Raw genomic sequence first — 25,557 nt, 5'->3', positions numbered from 1 at the left:
TGAGATTAGTAGCCTACCAGTCTCTAGTAAAGATGAGGTCAAGAGTATTGCCTGCCTTGAGTGGCAGGGGACTGGGAAATGGTGAGATCAAAAGACCAAGTAGGGGAAAGAAATGAATCGATGGCATCGGGAGGTAGAAGTCACCTAGTACGAAAAGCGGTTAGCAGTTGTCAGGAAATGCGCTTATCACAATGTCAAACTCATTGAGGAACTCACAATGTTAAACTTGAGTGGACAAGTGACAGTGACCGCATGGAATTCAATTGAGGAGCAAGACAACTGAGTCAGGGAGAAAAGAGAATCTCCACAAATAAGTAGCCCTGTCTCGGACTATGACAGAACACGTAGGCAGGGAGGAGCTGGAGTAGCAGTGTTCTCTGGGGTGATCCATGTCTCCGTCATGGCCAAAACATCTAGGGACTGAAGAGCAGCATAGACTGAGATTAACTCTGTGTTCTTGACCACAGATCGGCAGTTCCAAACACTGAGACCAAGAATTCTACATAGGTTGTGAGTGCAGTGTACACTACATTTAGAAAGGTTGCAGGCAATGGGTGGGGAGCGAACAGGTATAGAAAACATGCACATAGTTGAAAAAAAACTACAAAATATCTAAATTTGATTTTCTTTAAATATACTGAACAAAAATATAAACACAACATGTAAAGTCGTGATCACGTTTCATGAGCTGAAATAAAAGATCCCAGAAATGTTTCATACGCACAAAAAGCTTACTGTATTTCTGTAAAATGTGAACAAATTGGTTGACATCCCTGTTAGTGAGCATTTCTCCTTTGACAAGATAATTGATCCACCTGACAGGTGTGGCATATCAAGAAGCTGATTTAAACAACATGATCATTACACAGGTGCACATTGTCCTGGGGACAAAAGGCCACTTGAAAATGTGCACTTTTGTCACACAAGACAATGCAACAGATGTCTGAAGTTTTGAGGGAGCATGCGATTGGCATGCTGACTGCAAGAATGTCCACCCGAGCTGTTTCCACAGAATAAAATGTTCATTTCTCTACCATAAGCAGCCTCCATCATCATTTAAGACAATTTGGCAGTAGGTTCAACCGGCCCCACAACTTCAGACCACGTGTAACCACTCCAGCCCAGGACCTCCACATCTGGCTTCTTCACATGCGGGATTGTCTGAGACCAGCCACATGGGCAGCTGAAATTGTGGGTTTGCACAAACTCTCTTAACTGCGCGCTCGTCATCCTCACCAGGGTCTTGACCTGATGGCAGTTCGGCGTCATTACCGATTTCAATGGGAAAATTCTCAACTTTGATGGCCACTGGCACACTGGAGAAGTGTGCTCTTCACGGGTGAATCACAGTTCCAACTATACTGGGCAGATGGTAGACTGCACGCATGACGTTGTGTGTGCGAGCTGTTTGCTGATATCAACCTTGTGAACAGAGTGCCCCATGGTGGGGTTATGGTATGGGCAGGCATAAGCTACGGACACCGAACACAATTGCATTTTTTCTCTGGCAAGTTGAATGCACAGATATACCGTGACGAGATCCTGAGGCCCATTGTGCCATTCATCCACCGCTATCACCTCATGTTTCAGCATGATGATGCGTGGCCCCATGTCGCAAGGATCTGTACACAACGTGTATGACTGTGTTCCAGGTCCACCAATATCCAGGAACTTTGCACAGCCATTGGAATAAGACGGACCCCATTCCATAGACCACAATCAACAGCCTGATCAAATCTATGCGAAGATGTCCGCGCTGCTTGTGGTCAAACCAGATACTGACTGGTTTTGTGATCCACGCCCCTATTTATTTTAAGGTATCTGTGACCAATTCCCTGTCATGTGAAATCCATAGATTAGGGCCTAATTAATGTATTTTAATTGACTGATTTCCTTATGAACTTGTAACTCAGTAAAATCTTTGAAGTTGTTGCATGTTGTGTTTTTAATATTTTTGTTCAGTATAAATATGGTTCTGCAAAGTCTGCATCCTTTTCAGGCTCGTAGCTGTCCGATTCAGACATGTTTTGATTGAATGATTTTGGGTGGTGTAGAGCTTGAATGCTGTGTCCGCACTGCGCTTGCCTCGAACCATAATATGTAGGTGTGACTATGCGAAAACAGGAAGTAAGCACAATTGAAGTTATAGTGAAAATAGTGTTTTGATATTGATATGCATGTATAGCCCACAAGACCTGAGATGGCTGTAGAGTTTCTTGTGGGGATGTTTTGAAGCACAGTTTTTTTGTTGAGTCTTGCCACTACTACTACTATATGGCTCATGCAAGCAACTAAGCCAGCTAGAGAAATCTCAGGAATGGAACTCAGACCAAACCAACTGTCTGGATGATGCTTCAAAACCTAAAAGTAAGTGGAAATCTAAACTGAAATACCCCTTTAATAGTGGTTGGTGTGTCAACAATTAGCTGCAAGTTGTCAGCAGTTCACAAACCAAGTAGGCTACTGAGAAGACAGATAGCACTTAAAGCAGATGGCCCTAGCTAGCAAAAAGACAGTACTAGACAACAGTTTAAGACCAAAATTATACTTATCACTCCTGGAGATATCAGAAGTCATCTAGCTATAGATTGAAGCACTAAAACTTTATTCATCGCAAGCACTAATATGTTACCTGTGTTCAGCTGAACAGAAGAAATCCAAGCAAGAGAAGACAGTGGATCTGTTTGGAGGAGATGATGAGGATGGTGACATCTTTGGTGAGAGCTCTGTCGCCCCACCCACTCTACAGAGCAGGAAGGAGGTGGTGGTGGTGGTGGAGGAGGAAGAAGAGGTGAAACAGGCTCCTCAGAAAAAGGTGAATATACACACGTGTACATTGGGTTTCCATATTAACAAGTGTTGATTGACTATATAATGAATTTAGGGCACTTGGTTATCATGATTATAAGTTGCTTACTTATAGTTGTGTTGATTAGTTGTGCTGTTGATGATTTGATGGTTTTAGTAATGAATTATGCTGATGGTTGTTGGTTGTGCTAATGATAGTTGTTGGTTGTGTTAAGATGCCAGCAGGAGGCGTCTCCATGTTTGGTCCTGGTACCAAGAGCCTACTAACTGAGGCACTGAAGAAACGACAGCCCTCCTCCACCAGCGAAGAGTCAGAGGAGGTGGGACTCCTCTTTCATCTACCCATCATCTCTCTCATCCATGTCTTTATCTATCTACAATCTCACTCTTATCTTTATCTCCCTCACTCTTTCTTCCTACCTCTATTTGTTTCTCTTGTACTCCTTTTCTTCCCCCCCATGTTGTTCATTACAGAACGGCCCTCCTCCAGACGTGGTGAAAACCCCAACTAAGCAGACAGAAAAAACCCAGGCGAAGAGTCTGTTCTCTGACGATGAGGACTCACAGGTGTGCTTCTTCTTTTTTAACACTCATTCTCAAGTATGCATCCATTTCCTGAATGTTGTTGATGGAGGTACTTCTCATGCTTATCAATTACATCAATATCTACATGAGCTGTACAATTAATGCTTAGAGGTTGATCATGAAGCATGGTATTGTTTTACAGATGTAACCTCACCTTTCTCTGTCCCTATCTTTCTAGATATTTCAAACCATCCCTAAGAGTCAGTCTAAACCTGAACCCACAACCCAGAGCAAAGCCAGCAAAGCTCCTCTGTCCATCTTCGATGACGAGGAGGAAGAAGTGAGAAAATGACCTTAACCTATTTCGGTCCCAAAAATAGTATAATTTGTAACTGCGTCTTCATATCTAACCACTTTCTTGCATCATGCAGGATCTGTTTGCGTCTGTGAAGAAGTCTAAACAAAGCCAAGCTAAAGCTGCCACTCCAAAAGTCAAGAAACCTGTCTCTAGCTCCATCTTCAGTGATGATGAGGTAATGGGAGGGAAGGGAACTTTGCTACATAATCTTCAGTTCAACTTCAGCCTGTCAGAAAATAACCCTTAGCCCCCTCCTTTAGCCACTACCCCTTTGGTATTCACAGGTCTGAAATACCTGGAGAGGTAAGCAATATGGTGATAGCAATATTGTGATGGCTCTGCCATCCAATGGGCTTAGGACGGCTTCAGATAGGGCTTGAAAACTGTTACGGACTACAAAGGGAAACCCAGGCGCGCTGCCCAGTGACGCGAGCTTACCAGACGACTTCAAGGCGAGCAACACTGAAGCATGCACGAGATCACCAGCTGTTCTGGATGACTGTGTGATAACGCTCTCGGTAGCTGATGTGAACAAAACCTTTAAAAAGGTCAACATTCACAAAGCCACTGGGCCAGACGGATTACCAGGACGTGTACTCAAAGCATGCGCGGACCAACTGTCAAGTGTCTTCACTGACATTTTCAACCTCTCCCTGACAGAGTCTATAAAACCTACATGTTTCAAGCAGACCACCATAGTCCCTGTGCCCAAATAAGAGAATGATGATATGATTACCGCCCCATGGCACTCACGTCGGTAGCCATGAAGTGCTTTGAAAGGCTGGTCATGGCTCACATCAACAGCATCTTCCCAGACACGCAAGAACCACTCCAATTCGAATACCACCCCAACAGATCCACAGATGACGCAATCTTAATCGCATTCCACACTGCCCTTTCTCACCTGGAAAAAAGGAACACCTACATACAGTGCCTTGCGAAAGTATTCGGCCCCCTTGAACTTTGCGACCTTTTGCCACATTTCAGGCTTCAAACATAAAGATATAAAACTGTATTTTTTTGTGAAGAATCAACAACAAGTGGGACACAATCATCAAGTGGAACGACATTTATTGGATATTTCAAACTTTTTTAACAATTCAAAAACTGAAAAATTGGGCGTGCAAAATTATTCAGCCCCTTTACTTTCAGTGCAGCAAACTCTCTCCAGAAGTTCAGTGAGGATCTCTGAATGATCCAATGTTGACCTAAATGACTAATGATGATAAATACAATCCACCTGTGTGTAATCAAGTCTCCGTATAAATGCACCTGCACTGTGATAGTCTCAGAGGTCCGTTAAAAGCGCAGAGAGCATCATGAAGAACAAGGAACACACCAGGCAGGTCCGAGATACTGTTGTGAAGAAGTTTAAAGCCGGATTTGGATACAAAAAGATTTCCCAAGCTTTAAACATCCCAAGGAGCACTGTGCAAGCGATAATATTGAAATGGAAGGAGTATCAGACCACTGCAAATCTACCAAGACCTGGCCGTCCCTCTAAACCTTCAGCTCATACAAGGAGAAGACTGATCAGAGATGCAGCCAAGAGGCCCATGATCACTCTGGATGAACTGCAGAGATCTACAGCTGAGGTGGGAGACTCTGTCCATAGGACAACAATCAGTCGTATATTGCACAAATCTGGCCTTTATGGAAGAGTGGCAAGAAGAAAGCCATTTCTTAAAGATATCCATAAAAAGTGTTGTTTAAAGTTTGCCACAAGCCACCTGGGAGACACACCAAACATGTGGAAGAAGGTGCTCTGGTCAGATGAAACCAAAATTGAACTTTTTGGCAACAATGCAAAACGTTATGTTTGGCGTAAAAGCAACACAGCTCATCACCCTGAACACACCATCCCCACTGTCAAACATGGTGGTGGCAGCATCATGGTTTGGGCCTGCTTTTCTTCAGCAGGGACAGGGAAGATGGTTAAAATTGATGGGAAGATGGATGGAGCCAAATACAGGACCATTCTGGAAGAAAACCTGATGGAGTCTGCAAAAGACCTGAGACTGGGACGGAGATTTGTCTTCCAACAAGACAATGATCCAAAACATAAAGCAAAATCTACAATGGAATGGTTCAAAAATAAACATATCCAGGTGTTAGAATGGCCAAGTCAAAGTCCAGACCTGAATCCAATCGAGAATCTGTGGAAAGAACTGAGAACTGCTGTTCACAAATGCTCTCCATCCAACCTCACTGAGCTCGAGCTGTTTTGCAAGGAGGAATGGGAAAAAAATTCAGTCTCTCGATGTGCAAAACTGATAGACATACCCCAAGCGACTTACAGCTGTAATCGCAGCAAAAGATGGCGCTACAAAGTATTCACTTAAGGGGGCTGAATAATTTTGCACGCCCAATTTTTCAGTTTTTGATTTGTTAAAAAAGTTTGAAATATCCAATAAATGTCGTTCCACTTCATGATTGTGTCCCACTTGTTGTTGATTCTTCACAAAAAAATACAGTTTTATATCTTTATGTTTGAAGCCTGAAATGTGGCAAAAGGTCGCAAAGTTCAAGGGCGCCGAATACTTTCGCAAGGCACTGTATGTGAGAATGCTGTTCATTGACTACAGCTCAGCGTTCAACACCATAGTAACCATGAAGCTCATCAATAAGCTAAGAACCCTGTGACTAAACACCTCCCTCCTCAACTGGGTCCTGGACTTCCTGACGGGCCGCCCCCCAGGTGGTAAGGATGGGCAACAACACGTCTGCCACGCTGATCCTTAACACTGGGGCCCCTCAGGGGTGTGTACTTAGTCCCCTCCTGTATTCGCAGTTCACCCACGACTGTGTGGCTAAACACGACTCCAACATCATTACGTTTACTGACGACACAACAGTGGTAGGCCTGATCACCGACAACAATGAGACTGCCAATTGGGAGGAGGTCTGAAAACTGGCAGTGTGGTGCCAGGACAACTTCTCCCTCAATGTGAGCAAGACAAAGGAGCTGATTGTGGACTACAGGAAAAGGAGGGCTGAACAGGCCCCCATTAACATCGACAGGGCTGTCAGGGAGCGGGTCAAGAGTTTCAAGTTCCTTGGGGTCCACATCACCAATGAACTATCATGGTTGAAACATACCAAGACAGTTGTGAAGAGGGCACGACCAAACCTTTATCCCCTCAAGAGACTGAAAAGATTTGGCATGGGTACCCAGACCCTCAAAGTTATACAGCTGCACCATCGAGAGCATCCTGTCCGGTTGCATCACCGCTTGGTATGGCAACTACTCGTTATCTGACCGTAAGGTGCTACAGAGGGTAGTGCAAACAGCCCAGTACATCACTGGGGCCAAGCTTCATGCCATCCAGGACCTATATAATAGGAGGTGTCAGAGGAAAGCCCATAAAATTGTCAGACTCCAGTCACCAAAGTTATAGACTGGTTTCTCTGCTACTGCACGGCCATCGGTACCGGAAGGACCAAAAGGCTCCTCAACAGCTTCTTCCCCCAAGCCATAAGACTGCTGAACAATTCATAAAATCGCCACCGGACAATTTACAATTTTACATATTCACTGTTTTGTTTGTTACCTATGCATAGTCACTTTGCCCCCACCTACATGTACAGATTACCTCAACTAGCCTGTACCCCTGCACACTGACTCGGTACCGGTTCCCCCTGTATATAGCCTCGTTATTTTATTCTTATTGTGTTACTTTTATTTGAATCTACTTGGTAAATATTTTCTTCTATAACTGCACTGTTGGTTAAGGGCTTGTAAGTAAGCATTTCCCGGTGAAGTCTACACTTGTTGTATTTGGCACATGTGACAAATTGAATATAGCTTACACCCATCCTATTCCTACAAATCTGCAAACACCAGAAAGGTTGATTTTGAACCAGGCTTTCTTGTGAAGGTTGTTTCTATTACTTCAACAGATGATATCGATTTAACCCTTTTGTATTCTTTCTGCATTAGGACCAGTGGATGAGCTCCAAGCCTAGTGCTGGTAAGACAGAGGGTAAGACTGGAGGGATGAAGTCCAGTACTAGTGCCCCATCTAGTCTACCCAGTGTCAAAGCAGTTCCTAAAGACAGCCTGTTTGATGAGGATGATGATGATCTCTTTTCTTCTTCCAAGGATTCGAGGTAAACGTCATAGCAATAGTAGACAAAAATACTAAATCTGTAGTATGACGTCTTGGTGTGGTGTAAATGTCTGTGTGTTGGTGCAGTCAGAAGAAGCACCAGAGAGTGTCTCTCCTGTTTGAAGATGATGAAGATAAGGGATCCCTCTTCGGCTTCAAATCAAACATCACCAACAGCTCTACTACAGCTGACCCTAAAGTAAGCATAGTTTACAGATTGTCTGTCCACAGCCTAGTCCCTATGTAGTGCACTATATAGTGAATAGGGTGCCATTTTGGCATATATGAATAACCTATAGGTGAAAAGCCTTCAAGGCAACAATGGAATTGTTCAAAAAGATAATACTTCATAATGTCTAGGCTCTTGTCTATTATTTTAAAACAATAAAAATATTGAATGAATATCGTTGTCGTAATAAAGTACTGTTTTGACGTACTGTTCATATAAATATACTGTGTGTGGTAACATCCCTGCATTGATAGCTGTGTCTGTAATCAATGCTATTTCAGTCCTTTACCCCCCAGCTCTTACCCTGTTTTCCTGTGCCCTTATCGTGTTCTCTAGGCATCTGTTGTAGCCTCCCCAGCCCACTCGCTGCTCCAGATAGACAAACCAGAGGTGACTGCACCACCTCCTCCCCTAGTGGAGGAGAAACCTACAGAGGAGGAGAGGGTAGTGAAATACAAGAGTCCTGAGGTGCCATCCCTGTCCCCTCCACTAGAGGGCAGTGAGAGTAAGAAGAAGCCAGTAGGGGCCGTCAGTCTGTTTGGAGGGATCAACGTGCTGGGAGACAGACTGGCAGCAGCCAAGGTGAGATGCTACATAAGACTTTGGGTAGAAATTCTCTCTAAGCTCAGATCTACGATCAACTAAACTCGCCCAATCCTAATCATAACCTTGGCCATTAGGGACGTTTCCCAATGAATCTTTCTGTGATTCCTCACATTTTCTCTCCTAGTCTCTTTCTCAAAACCCATTGGCCAATGAAGACTTGAGGTGAGGGACCTTGGAACTTTTCCTCCAATATAGTTGAGAAAGAGGCATAGAGAGAGGAAGGTGAATTGAGATGGACCCCTGCTCCTATGCCTGTGAGTGTGAGGTGCTGTACTCACTTTGACGCCTTTCTGTCTTCCTGTGCCTAAACAAGCAGACTAAGAGCCCATTGGGCGACCCGGATGGTGATGACTTCCTGTCTGAGGGCCCGCCCCCCATGGAGAAGGAGGCCAAAACTAAGAAGAACACCCTCAGTCTGTTTGATGATGTGGAAGAGGAGGGTGCTGACTGGACTGCCCCTATCTCCATACCGACCAAACCAGTTGCCAAAAACACACTAAAGGTTTAAAATATTTTATTCATACTACTGACAATTCCTGTGTGTGTGTGTCTGTAAATCATGTGTCTGCCTGTTAGCCTGCGGAGGAGCGTCCTCGTACCAAGAGTAGTACCGGGGTGTTCCAGGATGAGGAACTGCTCTTCAGTCAGACTCAGCAGAGAGACAACGACCCTGAAGTTGACATCTTCGCCACACCTGACAAGTCTATGGTGAGTTCTAGGGACAGTAGGCTTAGTGAGAGGGTTTAAGTGTAAGTATTGGGCTAGAGCAAAACACCTGCACTCACCAGGACCAGGGTGGATATCTTGTATTGCATCAGCACATTGACACGCGTACTACTTGCTACCCCTTTGAGTGATAAATCAATTGTACGAATGATAGTAGTGATGATAAAATGCTGTGTTCCTGTCTCAGAGCTCCAGGCCAAGCTCAGTGAAGTCGGCAGCTCCAACACTGTTTGGTGATGATGAAGATGACCTCTTCAGCTCTGTCAAGCCCAAAGCTCCTCCTCCGGTACCCTATTCTAAATCACCTCAATCAATACAATTTGAATACAACTTGATGACTTTACCGGGCGCTGTACATCCTCAGTCCTTGTCCTTTCTTTGACCTGCATCCTCAGAAGGTATCGGAGAAGCCCAGTAAACCCACTAAAGACGAGCCATTCTCAAAACCTGCTGTCACCGCACCAGTCACAGAGAGTGAGGTAAGGCTTATGAAACTAAGAGTCTTAGTCTATACAGAATATGTGATTGCCCATGTGCTTAGGGTTAAAGGGTGTCTGAGGAGGCTGGTGGAAGGAGTTATAGGAGGATAGGCTCATTGTAATGGCTTAAATGGAACACATCAAACATACGGAAACCACGTTTGACTTTGTTCCATTGATTCCGTTACAACGAGCCAGTCCAAAATAACTCCTCCCACCCGCCGCCTCTGGAGTACGTACAGTACTAGTCAAAAATGGACACATCTACTCATTCAAGTTTTTATTTTGACTATTTTATACATTGTTTAATAATAGTTAAGACATCATGTAGTAATCTATCATGTAGTAACCAAAAAAGTGTTAAATAAAACCCAAATATATTTGATATTCTTCAAAGTAGACAACTATTGCCTTGACAGCTTTGCGCACACTTGGCATTCTCTCAACCAGCTTTATGAGGTAGTCACATGGAATGCATTTCAATTAACCAGTGTGCTTTGTTAAAAGTTCATTTGTAGAATTTCTTTCCTTGTTGTGACAAGGTAGGGGTGGTATACAGAAGCTAGCCCTATTTGGTAAAAGACATGAGCTTTGTTGGAGTATTCATACTCTCAATCATATTTTACGTCACGAATAGGAAGTATACACGCAGAGGACACTTTCTGTGAAAAAGGTGAGAATTTGTCTCACTTGTTCTTTGAATATAAATTTGTCCAAATTTTGGTTAAACTTTGCAAAATACTTATTTACCATTATGAACACTATCAATGTTTTTGACATGAAATATATAATATGTTACTATTGCAATGATAACAAGACCACTAAAATGATTGTGCATTTTTTTATTATTTTTGCCAAATACTTCATACACAAACAAAATTCCAAAATTCTATACCAAAATGACACTTTTTTTTGATTGAATTGAACTATTTTATTAAAACATTAACCCTAGTGAACAATAACAAGAATAACATTTTCCTAAATCATTACAATAAGATTTTTTGAGTGATTACAATTGCACTAGAATTGTTTTAGTTTTTTAAAAATATTTTTTGTTTGTTCCAGTATTTTTTCATTAATACCTGTGTTCTGTTTTGTATTATGTAAGAATGTAAATTATTGATCTGTATTTTGAATTAAAAAGAAAATTGGCTTCACATGGTTTTGTGATTTGAAGATAAAGGTGGAAAATACGCAGTCTAAGTCCAACGAGAGCGGATAGAAATTCATTGCTAATTATGACAAATGTTGAGCAAAGTAATAAAGTTATGACTTTTCAAATAGGTTACCTTACATGCTATGTTGGCTGACAATTTGTTAGCTATGCTGTCCTTATGAACCACATAGCATTTCATTACAGCAGTATGTTAGTTAGCCTAACGTTAGTTGGCTACTTATACATCAAACTTGCCAGTATATTAACTATAGGCTATCTTAACTACCCAACATTTAGTGACATGATTTTTCTCGTCATTCTTAGCATAGCTAAATTGTATCGTCGTAGTGCGTTCTCAATGGACATTCGGGTGCTTTTGTAAATTTGCTCTGGCTATCCATTCCGATTTCAGAGCACTCTCGTTTTAGTGTACCAGACTGCAGAATAATTCATTTATGAGCACTAACATGCACGAGCACTAACATGAACTGCCTATCCAGCTCTGCTAGGGCGAGTAAAATGGTCAGAGTTCTGATTTGTGTCTGGAAGCCAACGTTAGCTCAGGTACTTGACTGCCGTTGTACATCCAGAACGCTCAAATCAATCCTACTCCTCGGCCCATGCGTCCAGTGTACTCTCCGAGAGCGAAACAGTCTTAATTCACAAATGGACAATCTGATAACGCTCTGAATTATGAGCACACTCTGGCACTCCAGATTGATTTTAAGAACACACCCGAAGTCTTAAAATGTATAACTTGTCATTTGTTTTGGTAACTAGCTAGCTAGCAACTTCCGGGTGACAGGCCAAGATTTAGTACGTTCAACTGAAAGAATACGGTTCTGTTAGAGTATACTAAAATGAACTAATAGTATGGTATATACTCATTAAGTATGCAGTATGTTAGTATGGGTATTCGAACACAGCTCAAGTCTATAATATGGTAAGAACAGCTCAAATAACAAAAGAGAAACGACAGTCCATTATTACTTTTAAGAAATGAAGGTCAGTTAATCCGGAAAATGTCAAGAACTTTTCAAGTTTCTTCAAGTGCAGTCGCAAAAACCAAGTGCTATGATGAAACTGGCTCTCACGAGGACCGCCACAGGAAAGGAAGGGCCAGAGTTCTGTTTCAGAAGATAAGTTCATTTGAGTTACCAGCCTCAGAAATTGGAGCCCAAATAAATGCTTCAGAGTTCAAGTAACAGAGGACTGTTCAGAGAAGACTGCATGAATCAGGCCTTCATGGTTGGGTTGCTGCAAAGAAACCACTATTAAAGGACACGAAGAAGAGACATGCTTGGGCCAAGAAAAACGAGCAATGGACATTAGACTGGTGGATATCTGTCCTTTGGTCTGATGAGTTCAAATGTGAGAGTGTTGGTTCTAACTGCCGTGTCTTTGTGAGACGCAGAGTAGATGAATGGATAATCTTTGCATGTGTGGTTCCCACCATGAAGCATGGAGGAGGTGGTGTGATGGTGCTTTGCAGGTGAAACACTGTCTGATTTCTTTAGAATTCAAGGCACACTTAAAAGGCATGGCTACCACAGCATTCTGCAGCGATACGCTATTCCATCTGGTTTGCGCTTAGTTGGAAAATCATCATTTGTTTTTCAACAGGACAATGACCCAACACACACCCAGGCTGTCCAAGGGCTATTTGACCAAGAAGGAGAGTGATGTAGTGCTGCATCAGATGACCTGGCCTCCACAATCCCCCAACCTCAACCCAATTGAGATGGTTTGGGATGTGTTGGACCACCGAGTGAAGGAAAAGCAGCCAACAAGTGCTCAGCATATGTGGGAACTCCTTCAAGACTGTTGGAAAAGCATTCCAGGTGAAGCTGGTTGAGAGAATGCCAACAGTGTTCAAAGCTGTCATAAAGGCAAAGGGTGGCTACTTTGAAGAATCTCATATTTGATTTAACACTTTTTTTGGTTACTACATGATTCCATATGTGTTCTATTTTTTTTATTTTAATGTCTGAACTATTATTCTACAATGTAAAAATTAACTAAATCCCTTGAATGAGTAGGTGTCCAAACTTTTGACTGGTATTGTTGCCTTATATATTTTTCTGAATTTGAAGGATATCTGTGGACAGTTATTTTCTCTCCTCTCAGTTGATAGTTATTATACTGTTACATTGCTTTTGGAGATACTCCTGTCTAGATTACTTAACATGATCTATGTCATTCAACTGCACAGAAGCCGACACCAAGCCCTGTAAAATCTAAAGAGCCTTCACGGATTGGAAAACTCCAAGTAATCTTCTGAAATGTTAAATCAGTCTTTTTATTATTCAATATTTTACTCTTTCTTTAATCTTTCTGAATGAGCTTTCATTCTCCCAACATGTTTTCTGCCAGTCATCTTTGAACCTCTGACGTGAAACATATCGTCTTTTCTTTTCCACTGCTGGCTTAAAAGCTAAACTGAGACCATGTGACTGTCAAATTGATTCTCACAAGGTTTTGTTTTTTATCGTCAAACTGAAAGGGAATGATCAGCCTTTATTCTTCCTGAAACCTCATGAAGAGATGTTATTCCTACTTCTACATTTTATTACATTCTTTATCTTTATTATTGGTCTCACTTCCTCTGTCTACTGCTTGGTTCTGATGATCATGAGGGACTGCATGAACAAAATTACTTGTAAATCCAATTGAGGACCAATCCAAATTATATCCATTTGCATGTGTATTCACTGTGCTGTGCTGTGATTACAAAACCCTCTCTTATAAAGGCCTTTAGTTGGTATGAAATTGGGTCAACACTTGTGAACAAATGTGTTCCTCACTCTCAGGCCAACCTGGTGATCAACCCTGCTGCCCTCCTGCCCGACGCGTTCTCTCGGATCCCAGGGGGGGTCAGTGTACTCCCAGGCTTGAGCCGCAGCCCCAGTGCTATCCTCAGTTCGGCAGGGACCAAGCCCCCCAGCAACAGAGGGGTTAGCTTCGAGAACCCGGTCCAGGTGTCCACGCTACAGAGTGCGAACAAGGTGGGTCAGGGGTCTGGCACTGGGGTAGGGTGGACATAATGGAACAGGGTGAGGGAAATGTGGAACACCTACATTTGATCCTTAAATTATAGAAATGTAATGTTTAAAGCTCTAACCTTGTCACTTCCAAAATAAGCCCCTGTTATGACTCCATGTGTCTTCTTTTCTTGTAGGGTCGAGCTAAAGGCTCCATCCGCCGCAGGCCCCAGACCAGGGCAGCACGGCAGACATCAGCTCAGAGATCTGTGGAGCAGAGAGACGAGAACCAGGGAGAGGACCAGGCCGGACCCAGCCCAACCTTGCCTAGCCCAGCACTATCTAACCCAACCCAGCCTAGCCCGGGACTACCTAACCTATCTCTGCCTAGGTCTAGTCTACCTAACCAAGCCCCAACCTCTGCCTTACCCTCCTCCTCCTCATCTGCTTCCTTACCCTCCAAACCCCTGCTCACAGATTTCTCTGTCAGACCGTCAGTGCTAACACTACCAGTGTCAAACACCCCTCTAAAGAAAGACTCTTCTAAGGGTAGCAAGGTGAAGGTGCTGCCTTCTCTTGACGAGGATGACCTGTTTAGGTCCGACAGCCTCTTTGGGTCTGCCCCTGCCCCAGGTCCCAACCCCACCATCCCCTCACCCATACTCACCACTCCATCCCCCAATCCCACAACAAAGACTACAGAGGGTAAAGTGACGTCAAAGATTGAGAGTGAGAAGGAGAAAGTGGCGACCCCGCAGTCCCTCTTTGACGACCCCATGGGTGACCTGTTCAAGAAGGTGAAGCCGAGGTCAGCTAAGAAGGCCAAGGCATCTTCCTTCCTGGAGGATGAGGAGGAGGATGAAGAGGATATCTTCGGGCTAGGAAAGAGCTCCACTCCCACTACTGCTGGTGATAAGGTCTCTAAGGCTGGGAGCAACTCTACTCCCAAGCAGGACATCTTCCAGGTATTGGTCATGATGATCAATTGTGTCAGTCTGTTTATGATTTCAGTTTAAATTCATTTTGCGGCACTTTTCATTGTAATAGTGTAAATGCAGTTGGTCTGTCACACAGCATGCTGGGTCAGCACATCTGTTGATCCAACAGTCACGATCTCTGCAACAGGAGGTAGAGGGAAATCAATATATTATATTCCTTGGAAAGTGTGTGCGCGCACGTGCATGTGTCTGTCTGCTTCTTGTCTGAATATGTCTGTTATTGTTTTCACAGGATGAAGCAACGGCTCCACCCAAAAAGCACAAAGAGAAATCCTTGGATGCCAGTCTGTTTGATGACAACGTTGACATCTTTGCTGATATGACGTCCACTTCAAAACCAAAAGAGAAGAAGTCCAAGAAGGTGGAGACTAAATCAATATTTGATGATGATATGGGTGAGTATTTGCAGAGCACATATTTCAGAATATCTAGAACTTGCATTGTTGTTCCTCAACTGTTTCAACATGTATGTTGAAATTCACCACACACGCGCACAGACAAATACAGGTATGTGTGCATACCACAGGAGGTTGGTGGCAGCTTAATTGGGGAGGACAGGTTTGTGGTAATGACTGGAGCAGAATTGGTGGAATGGTATCAATGCCATACCATTCGCTCCTTTCCAGACATTATTATGAGCCATCCTCCCCTCAGCAGCCTCCAATGGTGCACACACAAAAACAAACACACATACAGTCTTACAATGCCATTGCCACCTGATTGAACTGAAAAATTCACAGTACTGTCCATGCTTCTCTCTCCACAGATGACATCTTCTCTCCCAGCACTGTGAAGCCGGTGCCCAAGCAGCCTCCATCCAAGTCCAAGAAGAACCCTCCCTCCCAGGACACCAGTGCAGCGGATGACTCAGGCAACATCTTTGACGACCCTCTCAATGTTCTGGGTGGGAACTAAATCGTGGACTGTTCCTGAGGAGCTAAAACTTTGGGTGCATCCCAAATGGCACCTTATTCCCTAGATAGTTCAGTGCACTATGTGGGGTATCAGGTGCCATTTGGTGTCCTATTTGTACAATTATGCTTAATACCATGTTTTGGAGGACTGAAAAAAGGGTTGGAGATATTAAAACTGTTCATATAGAGACTATTTATATAAAAACTATTGATTGATCGACAACCTCAGACGGAAATTAAAACACAGCAAGAAATGTTGAAGGTGATGATTCTGATATACACTTCACATCTTCATCTATGATTGATAACAGACACAATAACAGTTATTAAATGCTATTTGTCTTTATTTAATATCCATGATAGCAGCACTTTATAAGCATATTCTTAGCTGTCATTAGACCAGCTGATAATAAATAAATGGTAAATGATTTATAAATATAGTTGGAGAGCTCTGTGTTTAAGTTTTGGGCCATGCCATATCATAGTTATGAAGTCATTGTTAACCGACTGACTATCCTAGCAACAACAAGCAAATGTTTTTGTTTTTCAATTAATATGAAATTGTTAAATTTGTCAACTTTGCCTGTGATGAATGACATTTCAGTTTTTTAAACTAAAATAATGATATTTTATGAAATTTGAAATGTGTATTGTAAGTTTGTTTCAAAGACCTGCAGCACTGCTTACAATTATTTTGTTAAGATCTTGAGTAGTGGAATTATGAATGCAGCTGAAATTAGGAAGATGGCCTGAAAGAGGAATGTGTGATTCTAGATTTACACGGTTCCTTCCCTTTAATTAAAATTCTACTTCTGTGCTTTAAGGATGGACTTCACTGCCATGTCTTGACTGCTAGTCGACTTTAAATGTTAAGTAACTGCACCGATACATTTTAAAGAGGATTCTGCATCATTGATATAGGAGCCTACATTTTATACAAAGTAAAAGCTATATTTTGATCTATTCATTCATCACTGATGGGATTGTATGATTGCTTAATTATAATTTGTACACTTTTAAATCAACTTATTCAAGTGTAGAACAAAGACAACCATTATTACACAAATGAACGGTTAGTGTGTTAGGCTACCAGTATCTTGTTAACAACTCCCTCCGAAGCCAGTTTTCTTTTTCTAGGAGTCAATCACTGTGACCGAACAATATTTGTCCCGCCTCTGTGTACTCCTCATTGGTTCACCTACAGAGAGCGAACACGTTACGTCATGGTGCCTTTGTTGTCAATCAAGAGAAGTCACAATGGGCTGGTCAGGAGCCGCTGTTTTTTTTTGACAGGTGAGATGAGTTGAGTTCAGGAAAATCCCAAGGGTTACCGATATTCCACTTTTCATGGGCAATAAGGATAGCTTTCCGCTGTCGTTTTTATTTTAAAACATGGAGATAAGTAGAATCGTTTCATTATAATCTAGAATGCCGAATCTGAAAAGGAGAGTACGAGTAGCAGCTTGCAGCAGCCATCGACCCAAGCAAGGTAGCCATTGTTTGGGTTGCTAAAGTGGTTAGCTAGCTAACGCTAGTGAGCTAACTGGTTCTGGCTAGCTAGTCACAACCTATTTAGTTAGGTATACGAAATAGCTAGCTAGATAATATATGCATATGTTTTGTTAATAACGTTACTATCTATATTTGTGCTATTGTTCTATGTCCAGCTAGTTAAAGACGGAGTGGTTCTAGTCTTGGGACGCTAGCCAGTTGTTCATTGGTATACTCTTGCCAGCTATAGGGACCCACTCTTGGATGCTCTTACGGTGAGTAAAATAATAAAATGTGGTTCTGGTGAGACAGAGACAGAAAAGATTCCTGTCTGGGCATGTATTAGTTATCTAGCTGCATCATTTGTATACTATTTGGTAAGTGTAGCCACCTTTCTGTCTAGTAAGCGCTGATAGGAAAGATCAAGACTTTGTTTTTCACGATTTACACATGGTATATAGGTTCAAATGTTATAATGTAACTGGCTAGTCAGTCTTGTTTTACTGAAACCAGATTCAGCTCACTTAATATTGGACACCACCTGTCGTGTTGAGGTTTCCAGGTTTGCTTTCTTAGCAGAGATAACGCCTAATTAATGGTCATAGTGTAGGCCCTTAACTTTGGGAATACAGTAGCTGATTTTCTCATTTGTGGTGCTGAGAAATTCAGCTAGGGATACAGTAGACTTGGTCTTTACAGTTTTTGTGTGAAAGGAATTTAATCTGCTTGAAACCACAACAAATACATAAATCCCATCTCTCTAGTAGTACACTAAACAGATGTCCAATCTCACCACATTTCATGTCGTTCCGAGTATCAATCAGCCCACAACTTTACATTTGCATGAATTTGAAATGAAATATTAATGCAGTCACATAACATACAGGTTGACTGTCAAGAGGCCTCCAGTCCCCTATGCCTGCATGGAGTTGTCTGTGTTTGATACCATACACTCCTCCTGATGGCATTACATAGACTAACAGCTGGTCAGCTTCAGGTAGCTAGACTATACTGCAGCCAAGAGCTGTGGCCTGGGCCTTGTGGTCAGCTGAATGTTTTATGAAGGCACTTATGAACTCTTACACTTGTCTCTTCAATTCTGTACTTTAAAAAAAAAACTATTGCTCTCTAATTGTGTAGGCCAAGTCTAAGTGACAGTTGGTGACATTTCAGTGTGTCTGTGTGTGAAGATTTTAATACGCACTTCTTCCAAATTAAAGGAATGCTTTGCGTTCTGCTCACTAATGTTAGCAGTGTGAGTTAGGCTTCCTTGCACATTGTAGGCCATAGTTGTCTCATATTGATAGTTGTTTGTGTTGTCAGGGAAGTAAAGGTCTCCTTACCTACCAGGTGCATGTCAACTCAACTCCCCCTTTCCAACTCCCCTCAGCATAGCTGTTTTTTTTTGGTCAACTGTTATACCAGTGTCTATGTTTGAGGAACAAACATAGATTACCTTAGACTCGGAAGAAAGGGCAAGGTACTGAGCCATCTCTCTCTCACCCTCTCTCTCCCTCAGAGCTTTGGGCTTCCAGCATGATGTGTAACCGTGGTGACAACAGAGAGCACCCACACCCATCCCTCTCTCCCTTCTCCTGGGCTGCTGCCTCTCCCACACCCCCCTCACCCTAAAGCAGTCCTAACCACACAAAGATGGCGGACAGGAAGGAGCCACCAATCTATAATGATGACAGCGTGGGGGCCTTCCAGTACAAGTTGCCGTTCTACGAGACCATGGAGCTGTTCATCGAAACGTTGACTGGGACCTGCTTCGAGCTGCGCGTCTCGCCCTTTGAGACAGTCGTTTCTGTCAAGGCCAAGATCCAAAGGCTGGAAGGTATGGTACATAACAGTAGTCAATCTTACTGACCTAGCATGTAGGTGTCTATACAGCTTCCCCAAACATTACTGGACCTGCTCCATTTCAAAATTTGAAATAATCTTTGAGTTTTGGTCTATGAGTAATCAAAAGCTCAGACTCATACAAATGTATTCTATTGCAAAGAATGGCTTTTCTGTTTTAGTAGTGCTGGAAAAATAAATATCCTCACAGCATCTAAAACTCACCATCTCTCTGCTCATCCGCTAAGCAAAGATTAAGGATCTGTGTAGGTGATTTTCCACACACACATTAACCCTTTACGCTTGTGGGAATTGGCCTATATTGATAGGGCTAAATTGAAATATATATATATATATATATATATATATATATATATATATTAAAGGTTGACCGATTTATGATTTTTCAACATCGATACCGATTATTGGAGGACCGAAAAAGCCGATACCGATTTAATATAGATATAGATAGATATAGATAGATATAGATATATATATACATATAGAAAAAAATAATTTAAAAAAATTGTCCGATTAAATCGGTATCGGCTTTTTCGGTCCTCCAATAATCGGTATCGGTGTTGAAAAATCATAAATCGGTCAACCTTTAATAAATATATATATTTGTAATAATGACAATTACAACAATACTGAATGAACAATGAACACTTTTGAACATAATATAATACATCAATAAAATCAATTTAGTCTCAAATAAATAATGAAACATATTCAATTTGGTTTAAATAATGCAAAAACACAGTGTTGGAGAAGAAAGTAAAAATGCAATTATGTGCCATGTAAAAAAAAAGCTACCGTTTAAGTTCCTTGCTCAGAAACTGAGAACATATGAAAGCTGGTGGTTCCTTTTAACATGAGTCTTCAATATTTCCAGGTAAGAAGTTTTATGTTGTAGTTATTATAGAACTATTTCTCTCTATACCATTTGTATTTCATATACCTTATTGGATGTTCTAATAGGTACTTTAGTATTGCCAGCCTAATCTCGGGAGTTGATAGGCTTAAAGTCATAAACAGTGCAATGCTTGAAGCATTGCGAAGAGCTGCTGGCAAACGCGGTAATGTGCTGTTTGAATGCATGCTTACGAGCCTGCTGCTGCCTACCACCGCTCAGTCAGACTGCTCTATCAAATCATAGACTGGATTTTATTATAACACACAGAAATACGAGCCTTAGTTCTGGATTTTACCATATTAATGACCTATCATTTAGAAAACACGTTTATTCTTTCAGTGAAATATGGAACCATTCTGTATTTTATCTAATGGGTGGCATCCCTAAGTCTAAATATTGCTGTTACATTGTACAACCTTCAATGTTATGTCACAATGACATAAAATTATGGCAAATTAGTTCCCAACGAGCCAGGCGGCCCAAACTGTTGCATATACCTTGACTCTGCGTGCAATGAACGCAAGAGAAGTGACACAATTTCCCTAGTTTAATATTGCCTGCTAATATTAATTTATTTTATTAACTAAATATGCAGGTTTAAAACCTATATACTTCTCTGTATTGATGGCTCACTTGTGTGACATGACATCAGTGGTATTTATTATAATTTATTTCCTTCACTCAGACAAAACATTTGCAAAAGTTGCCTAATTACTGGGAGGGATGCGGGCAACTTCTTGTCGCATGTGGTGCTCAAGTTCAGAATGGCTGTCAGTCAACCTGGGGGGAATAGCAGCCTTTTTACGGTCTCCTGACCAATTGTGGCATTTTAATTTTTAATTTTTAGCTGATCTTAACTTTTTTTGTAAATAATGTTTCCGCCATTGTTTCCTATGACCAAAAAGAGCTTCTGGACATCAGAACAGCGATCACTAACCTTGATTTGGATGAGGATTTATACTTCAGTATAAATCCTGAGTCGGCGGCGAAGGACATACTGCTAATCCTGGACCAGGCCCAAATCTCGACACTCGTGCGGAATACTTAATCGTTCTATTGTCGAACGTGCAATCACTGGAGGATAAACTGGACGAACTCTGTTCAAGTCTATCCTAACAATGTGATCTGAAGAACTTTAATATCCTAAGTTTCTGAATGACTGATTGGCGTTGGAGGAGATGGCTGCCGTTTTACGGGCTCTTAAACAATTGTGCTATTGTGTTTTTTTTGTATTATTTGTAACTTATTTTGTATGTCATGTTTCCGCTCCTGTCGATTATGACCGAAAAGAGCTTCTGGATATCAGGACAGCAATTACTCGCCTCGTACTGGACAAAGATTTTCTTCTTTAACGAGTTGGACGCAAAGGATTTACTTCAAACACCCAACAAGGCCAACATCCCAGTCATTCACATGAGAAAGAGACAGAGATATCTGGGACGTAGGTCAGGGTGTAAGGATCTGACGGCGACTGGGTCATCTACCTCTACCATCAGTCCAAGCCAACGTACTCATTGCATAACAAAATAGACGAGCTACGATCACATATCCTAACAACGGGAGATTAAAAGCTGTAATATCTTATGTTACACCAAGTCGTGGCTGAACGACAACATGGATAACATACAGCTGGCAGGGTTTACGCTGCATCGGCAAGATAGGACAGCTGCCTCCGGTAAGACAAGGGGTGGCAGTCTGTATGTTTGTAAACAACAGCTGGTGCACGTAATCTAATATTAATGAAGTCTCAAGGTTTTGTTCGCCTGAGGTAGAGTATCTCATGATAAACAATAGACGACACTATTTACCAGGAGTTTTCATATTTTTTGTAGCTGACTATTTACCACCACAAACCGATGCTAGCACTAAGTCCGCACTCAATGAGCTGTAAAAGGCCATAAGAAAACAGGAAACCGCTCATCCAGAGGTGGTGCTCCTAGTAGACGGGAACTTTAATGCCAGGAAACGTAAATACGTTTCACATCATTTCTACCAGCATGTTACATGTGCAACCAGAGGGGAAAAAAACTCGAGACCACCTTTACTCCACACACACAGACGTAAAAAAAGCTCCCCCTCGCCCTCCATCTGGCAAATCTGACCATAATTCTATCCTCCTGATTCCTACTTACAAGCAAAAATTAAAACGGGAAGCACCAGTGACTCAGTCAATAAGAAAGTGGTCAGATGATGCTTCGGTACAGGACTGTTTTTATAGCACAGACTGGAATATGTTCCGGGATTCTTCCAATGGCATTGAGGAGTACACCAGTTACTGGCTTCATCAATAAGTGTGTTGATGACGTCATCCCCACAGTGACTGTACGTACATACCCCAACCAGAAGCCATGTACTACAGGCAACATCCGCCCTGAGCTAAAGGCTAGAGCAGCCGCTTTCAAGGAGCGGGACTCTAACCTGGAAGCTTATAAGAAATCCCGCTATGCCCTCAGACGAACCATCAAACAGGTAAAGCGTCAACACGGGACTAAGATCGTATCGTACTACACTGGCTCCGACGCTCGTCGGATGTGGCAGTGCAACTATTGCAGACGACAAAGGGAAGCACCGCCCAGTGACGCAAGCCTACCAGACGAGCTAAATGCCTTCTATGCTCGCTTCGAGGCAAGTAACACTAAACCATGCATGAGATTACCAGCTGTTCCGGAAGACTGTGATCACGTTCTCCAGTGCCGACGTGATTAAGACCTTTTACACAGCTATTTTCAGGTCTCTCCAGAGATGTTTGATCGGGCTCTGGCTGGGCCACTCAAGGACATGCATAAACTCTTCCCAAAGCCACTCCTGCGTTGTCTTGGTTATGTGCTTAGGGTCATTGTCCTGTTGGAAGGTGAACCTTCGCCCCAGTCTGAGGTCCTGAGCACTCTGGAGCAGGTTCATCAAGGATCTCTCTGTACTTTGCTCCATTCATTTTTCTCTCGATACTGACCCGTCTCCCATTCCCTGCCGCTGTAAAACAACCCCACAGCATGATTCTGCCACCATGCTTCACTGTACGGATGGTGCCAGGTTTCCTCCAGACGTGATACTTGGCATTCAGGCTAAAGAGTTCAATCTTGGTTTCATCAGACCAGAGAATCTTGTTTCTCATGGTCTGAGAGTCCTTTTAGGGGCCTTTTGGCAAACTCCATTTTTTTGCTACCCTTCCCCTGATCTGTGCCTCGACACAATCCTGTCTCGGAGCTCTACGGACAATTCCTTCGACCTCATGGCTTGGTTTTTGCTCTGACATGCACTGTCAACTGTGGTACCTTTTATATAGAGAATGCTGTGGTAGCCATGCTGGTTAAGTGTGCCTTTAATTCGAAATAAATCACAGATTGTGTCACCAGCGAAGCACCATCACACCACCACCTCCATGCTTCATGGTGGGAACCACACATGTGTAGATCATCCATTCATCTACTCTGCATCTCAACAACACAGCGGTTGGAACCAAAAATTTGCCAAAGGACTGATTTTTCCACCGGTTTAATGTCCATTGCTTGTGTTTCTTGTCCCAAGCAAGTCTCTTCTTATTGGTATCCTTTTTAGTAGTGGTTTCTTTGCAGCAATTCGACCATGAAGGCCTGATTTCACGCAGTCTACTCTGAACAGTTCACGTGTCTGTTACTTGAGCTCTGTGAAGCATTTATTTATTACTGAGGCTGGTAACTCTAATGAACTTATGCTCTGCAGCAGAGGTAACTCTGTGTCTTGTGGAGGTCCTCGTGGGAGCCATTTTCATCATAGTGCTTGATGGTTTTTGCGACTGCACTTGTAGAAACTTTCAACGTTCTTGAAATTGTCTGGATTAACTGACTTTCATGTCTTCGTAATGGACTGTTGTTTCTCTTTGCTTATTTGACCTGTTCTTGCCATAATATGGACTTGGTCTTCTACCAAATAGGGCTATCTTCTGTATACCACCCCTACCTTGTCACAACACATCGGATTGGCTCAAACGCATTAAGAAGGAAAGAAATTCCACAAATGTAACTTTTTACAAGGCACACCTGTTAATTGAAATGCATTCCAGGTGACTACCTCATGAAGCTGGTTGAGAGAATGCCAAGAGTGTGCAAAGCGGTCCTAGATTATTTTTGTAATTTAGCAGATGCTCTTATCCAGAGCGTTTTACAGGATTAATTAGGGTTAAGCACATCGACAGATTTTCACCTTGTCAGCTCGGGGATTGGACCCATTGATATTGCTCCTCCATCTTTAAGGTATGTATCTGACCAACAGATCCATATTTGTATTCCTAGTCATGTGAAATCCATATTCGGGCCTTATTTTTTTAAATTGACTATTTTTTTTAATTTATTTTTTATTTATGAACTGAAATGCAGTAAAGTCATTAAATGTTGCATTTATATTTTTGTTTCACTGTACTTTCCTGTCTGTTTTACATGCAAAGCTTCATATTTTGTTTTTTATTTACAAATAGGACACCTTTTATGCAGGGCATCACATTCTGTTTCTATTTCTTTGTTTTGTTTTTTTTACACATAGAAACGTTTTTTATGCATGGCATATCTCAGTTGAGAACGGATCCCTATAATAAACTGCAGCACCTCTGGGGACTTAAACCCATCAAATATAGTTGCAAAGTTCGCTTTCAGTTTATGTAAAAACTCTGACATCACGGGAGTGAGTGATCTGTACTGATGACTATTGTTGCGCAATGGAGGGTTTTGTTTGGGCTCAAAAATAACTTATTTTGAAAAGATGTCTGTTTTTCAATCATGTCACTGTTTTGATCTCTCCCCTGTAGTCCCAAATGAAGTCCATTCAATTGATTGAAGATGTCTCTAAAAAACAAACCTCTGATACGAACTCCTCAACCAATTTCACTAGTTATATGTTAGTTGCTCTTCTCTGTGATTGCCAACACAAAGCCATCTCCTCCCTAAGCTCACACAGGCTGCTCTCTTGAGTGCATTATTACCATTGCTTAGCCACTGAACATCATTATGTAAAAGTAGATCATGATGCTCAGCAGACCACAAAGCAAGGAATATTGCAGGCTGATCAAATTATGTTTTATAATGGCCATAACGGAGTCCATGGTGTTTTTTAAAAACTTGCCTCTGAGTTGAGCACAAAGCACACTCTGTATCAGGCGCAGTGATCTCATCTGCGTTGGAAGTGCCGATAGGTGGGCAGACAGACCCTGTACCACTGTTAGCAGCTATGATTGATTGTCTGTAACTGGTATGTTAGGTGATATTGATTGACAGCACTTAATGGGCAGGACTATAGGAAAACAGATTCTCCCATTGGAAAATATTGAACGTGGGCTCCTGTTGGCACTGAACATTGAATTTTTTAAGGGATTTTTTTTGCTGATGTGTAGATGTTCAGAATTGTTCAAAGCGCCATTCTAAATTGATTAACAGGCCGGATCTGGCCTGTG

At 42.1% G+C, this 25,557-nt stretch overlaps 2 protein-coding genes across 25 annotated transcripts in view; both read left to right on the top strand.

The window, feature by feature from the left end:
* The window catches only part of washc2c (WASH complex subunit 2C), a 35,817-nt gene extending 19,105 nt beyond the window's left edge, over positions 1-16,712 (top strand). For 7 of the 22 annotated variants that reach the window (XM_031835504.1, XM_031835503.1, XM_031835512.1 and 4 more), the window contains 17 exons: positions 2,643-2,815; positions 3,024-3,128; positions 3,283-3,375; positions 3,572-3,673; positions 3,765-3,866; positions 7,632-7,801; positions 7,888-7,999; positions 8,366-8,611; positions 8,949-9,137; positions 9,212-9,343; positions 9,549-9,647; positions 9,757-9,840; positions 13,209-13,265; positions 13,807-14,001; positions 14,175-14,942; positions 15,208-15,370; positions 15,742-16,712. In XM_031835504.1, coding sequence (XP_031691364.1) covers positions 2,643-2,815; positions 3,024-3,128; positions 3,283-3,375; positions 3,572-3,673; positions 3,765-3,866; positions 7,632-7,801; positions 7,888-7,999; positions 8,366-8,611; positions 8,949-9,137; positions 9,212-9,343; positions 9,549-9,647; positions 9,757-9,840; positions 13,209-13,265; positions 13,807-14,001; positions 14,175-14,942; positions 15,208-15,370; positions 15,742-15,890 — 2,939 coding nt within the window. In that variant the 3' untranslated portion in view covers positions 15,891-16,712. The remainder of the gene's footprint in view (positions 1-2,642; positions 2,816-3,023; positions 3,129-3,282; positions 3,376-3,571; positions 3,674-3,764; positions 3,867-7,631; positions 7,802-7,887; positions 8,000-8,365; positions 8,612-8,948; positions 9,138-9,211; positions 9,344-9,548; positions 9,648-9,756; positions 9,841-13,208; positions 13,266-13,806; positions 14,002-14,174; positions 14,943-15,207; positions 15,371-15,741) is intronic. The other 15 variants (XM_031835508.1, XM_020495376.2, XM_031835506.1 and 12 more) reach the window with 7 other exon arrangements.
* A 409-nt stretch (positions 16,713-17,121) lies between these two features.
* zfand4 (zinc finger, AN1-type domain 4) overlaps positions 17,122-25,557 on the top strand; it is a 30,124-nt gene continuing 21,688 nt past the window's right edge. The window contains exons 1-3 of one of the 3 annotated variants that reach the window (XM_020495381.2): positions 17,147-17,378; positions 17,557-17,655; positions 18,900-19,217. In XM_020495381.2, the coding sequence (XP_020350970.1) occupies positions 19,034-19,217 (184 nt within the window). In that variant the 5' untranslated portion in view covers positions 17,147-17,378; positions 17,557-17,655; positions 18,900-19,033. Of the gene's footprint in view, positions 17,379-17,556; positions 17,656-18,899; positions 19,218-25,557 lie in introns of all 3 variants that reach the window. The other 2 variants (XM_020495384.2, XM_020495383.2) reach the window with 2 other exon arrangements.

This window comes from Oncorhynchus kisutch, linkage group LG11 (assembly GCF_002021735.2).
Source record: "Oncorhynchus kisutch isolate 150728-3 linkage group LG11, Okis_V2, whole genome shotgun sequence".
Lineage (NCBI taxonomy): Eukaryota > Metazoa > Chordata > Actinopteri > Salmoniformes > Salmonidae > Oncorhynchus > Oncorhynchus kisutch.
Note: the sequence above shows the minus strand (reverse complement) of the source record. Positions and strands in the feature narration are given on the sequence as shown.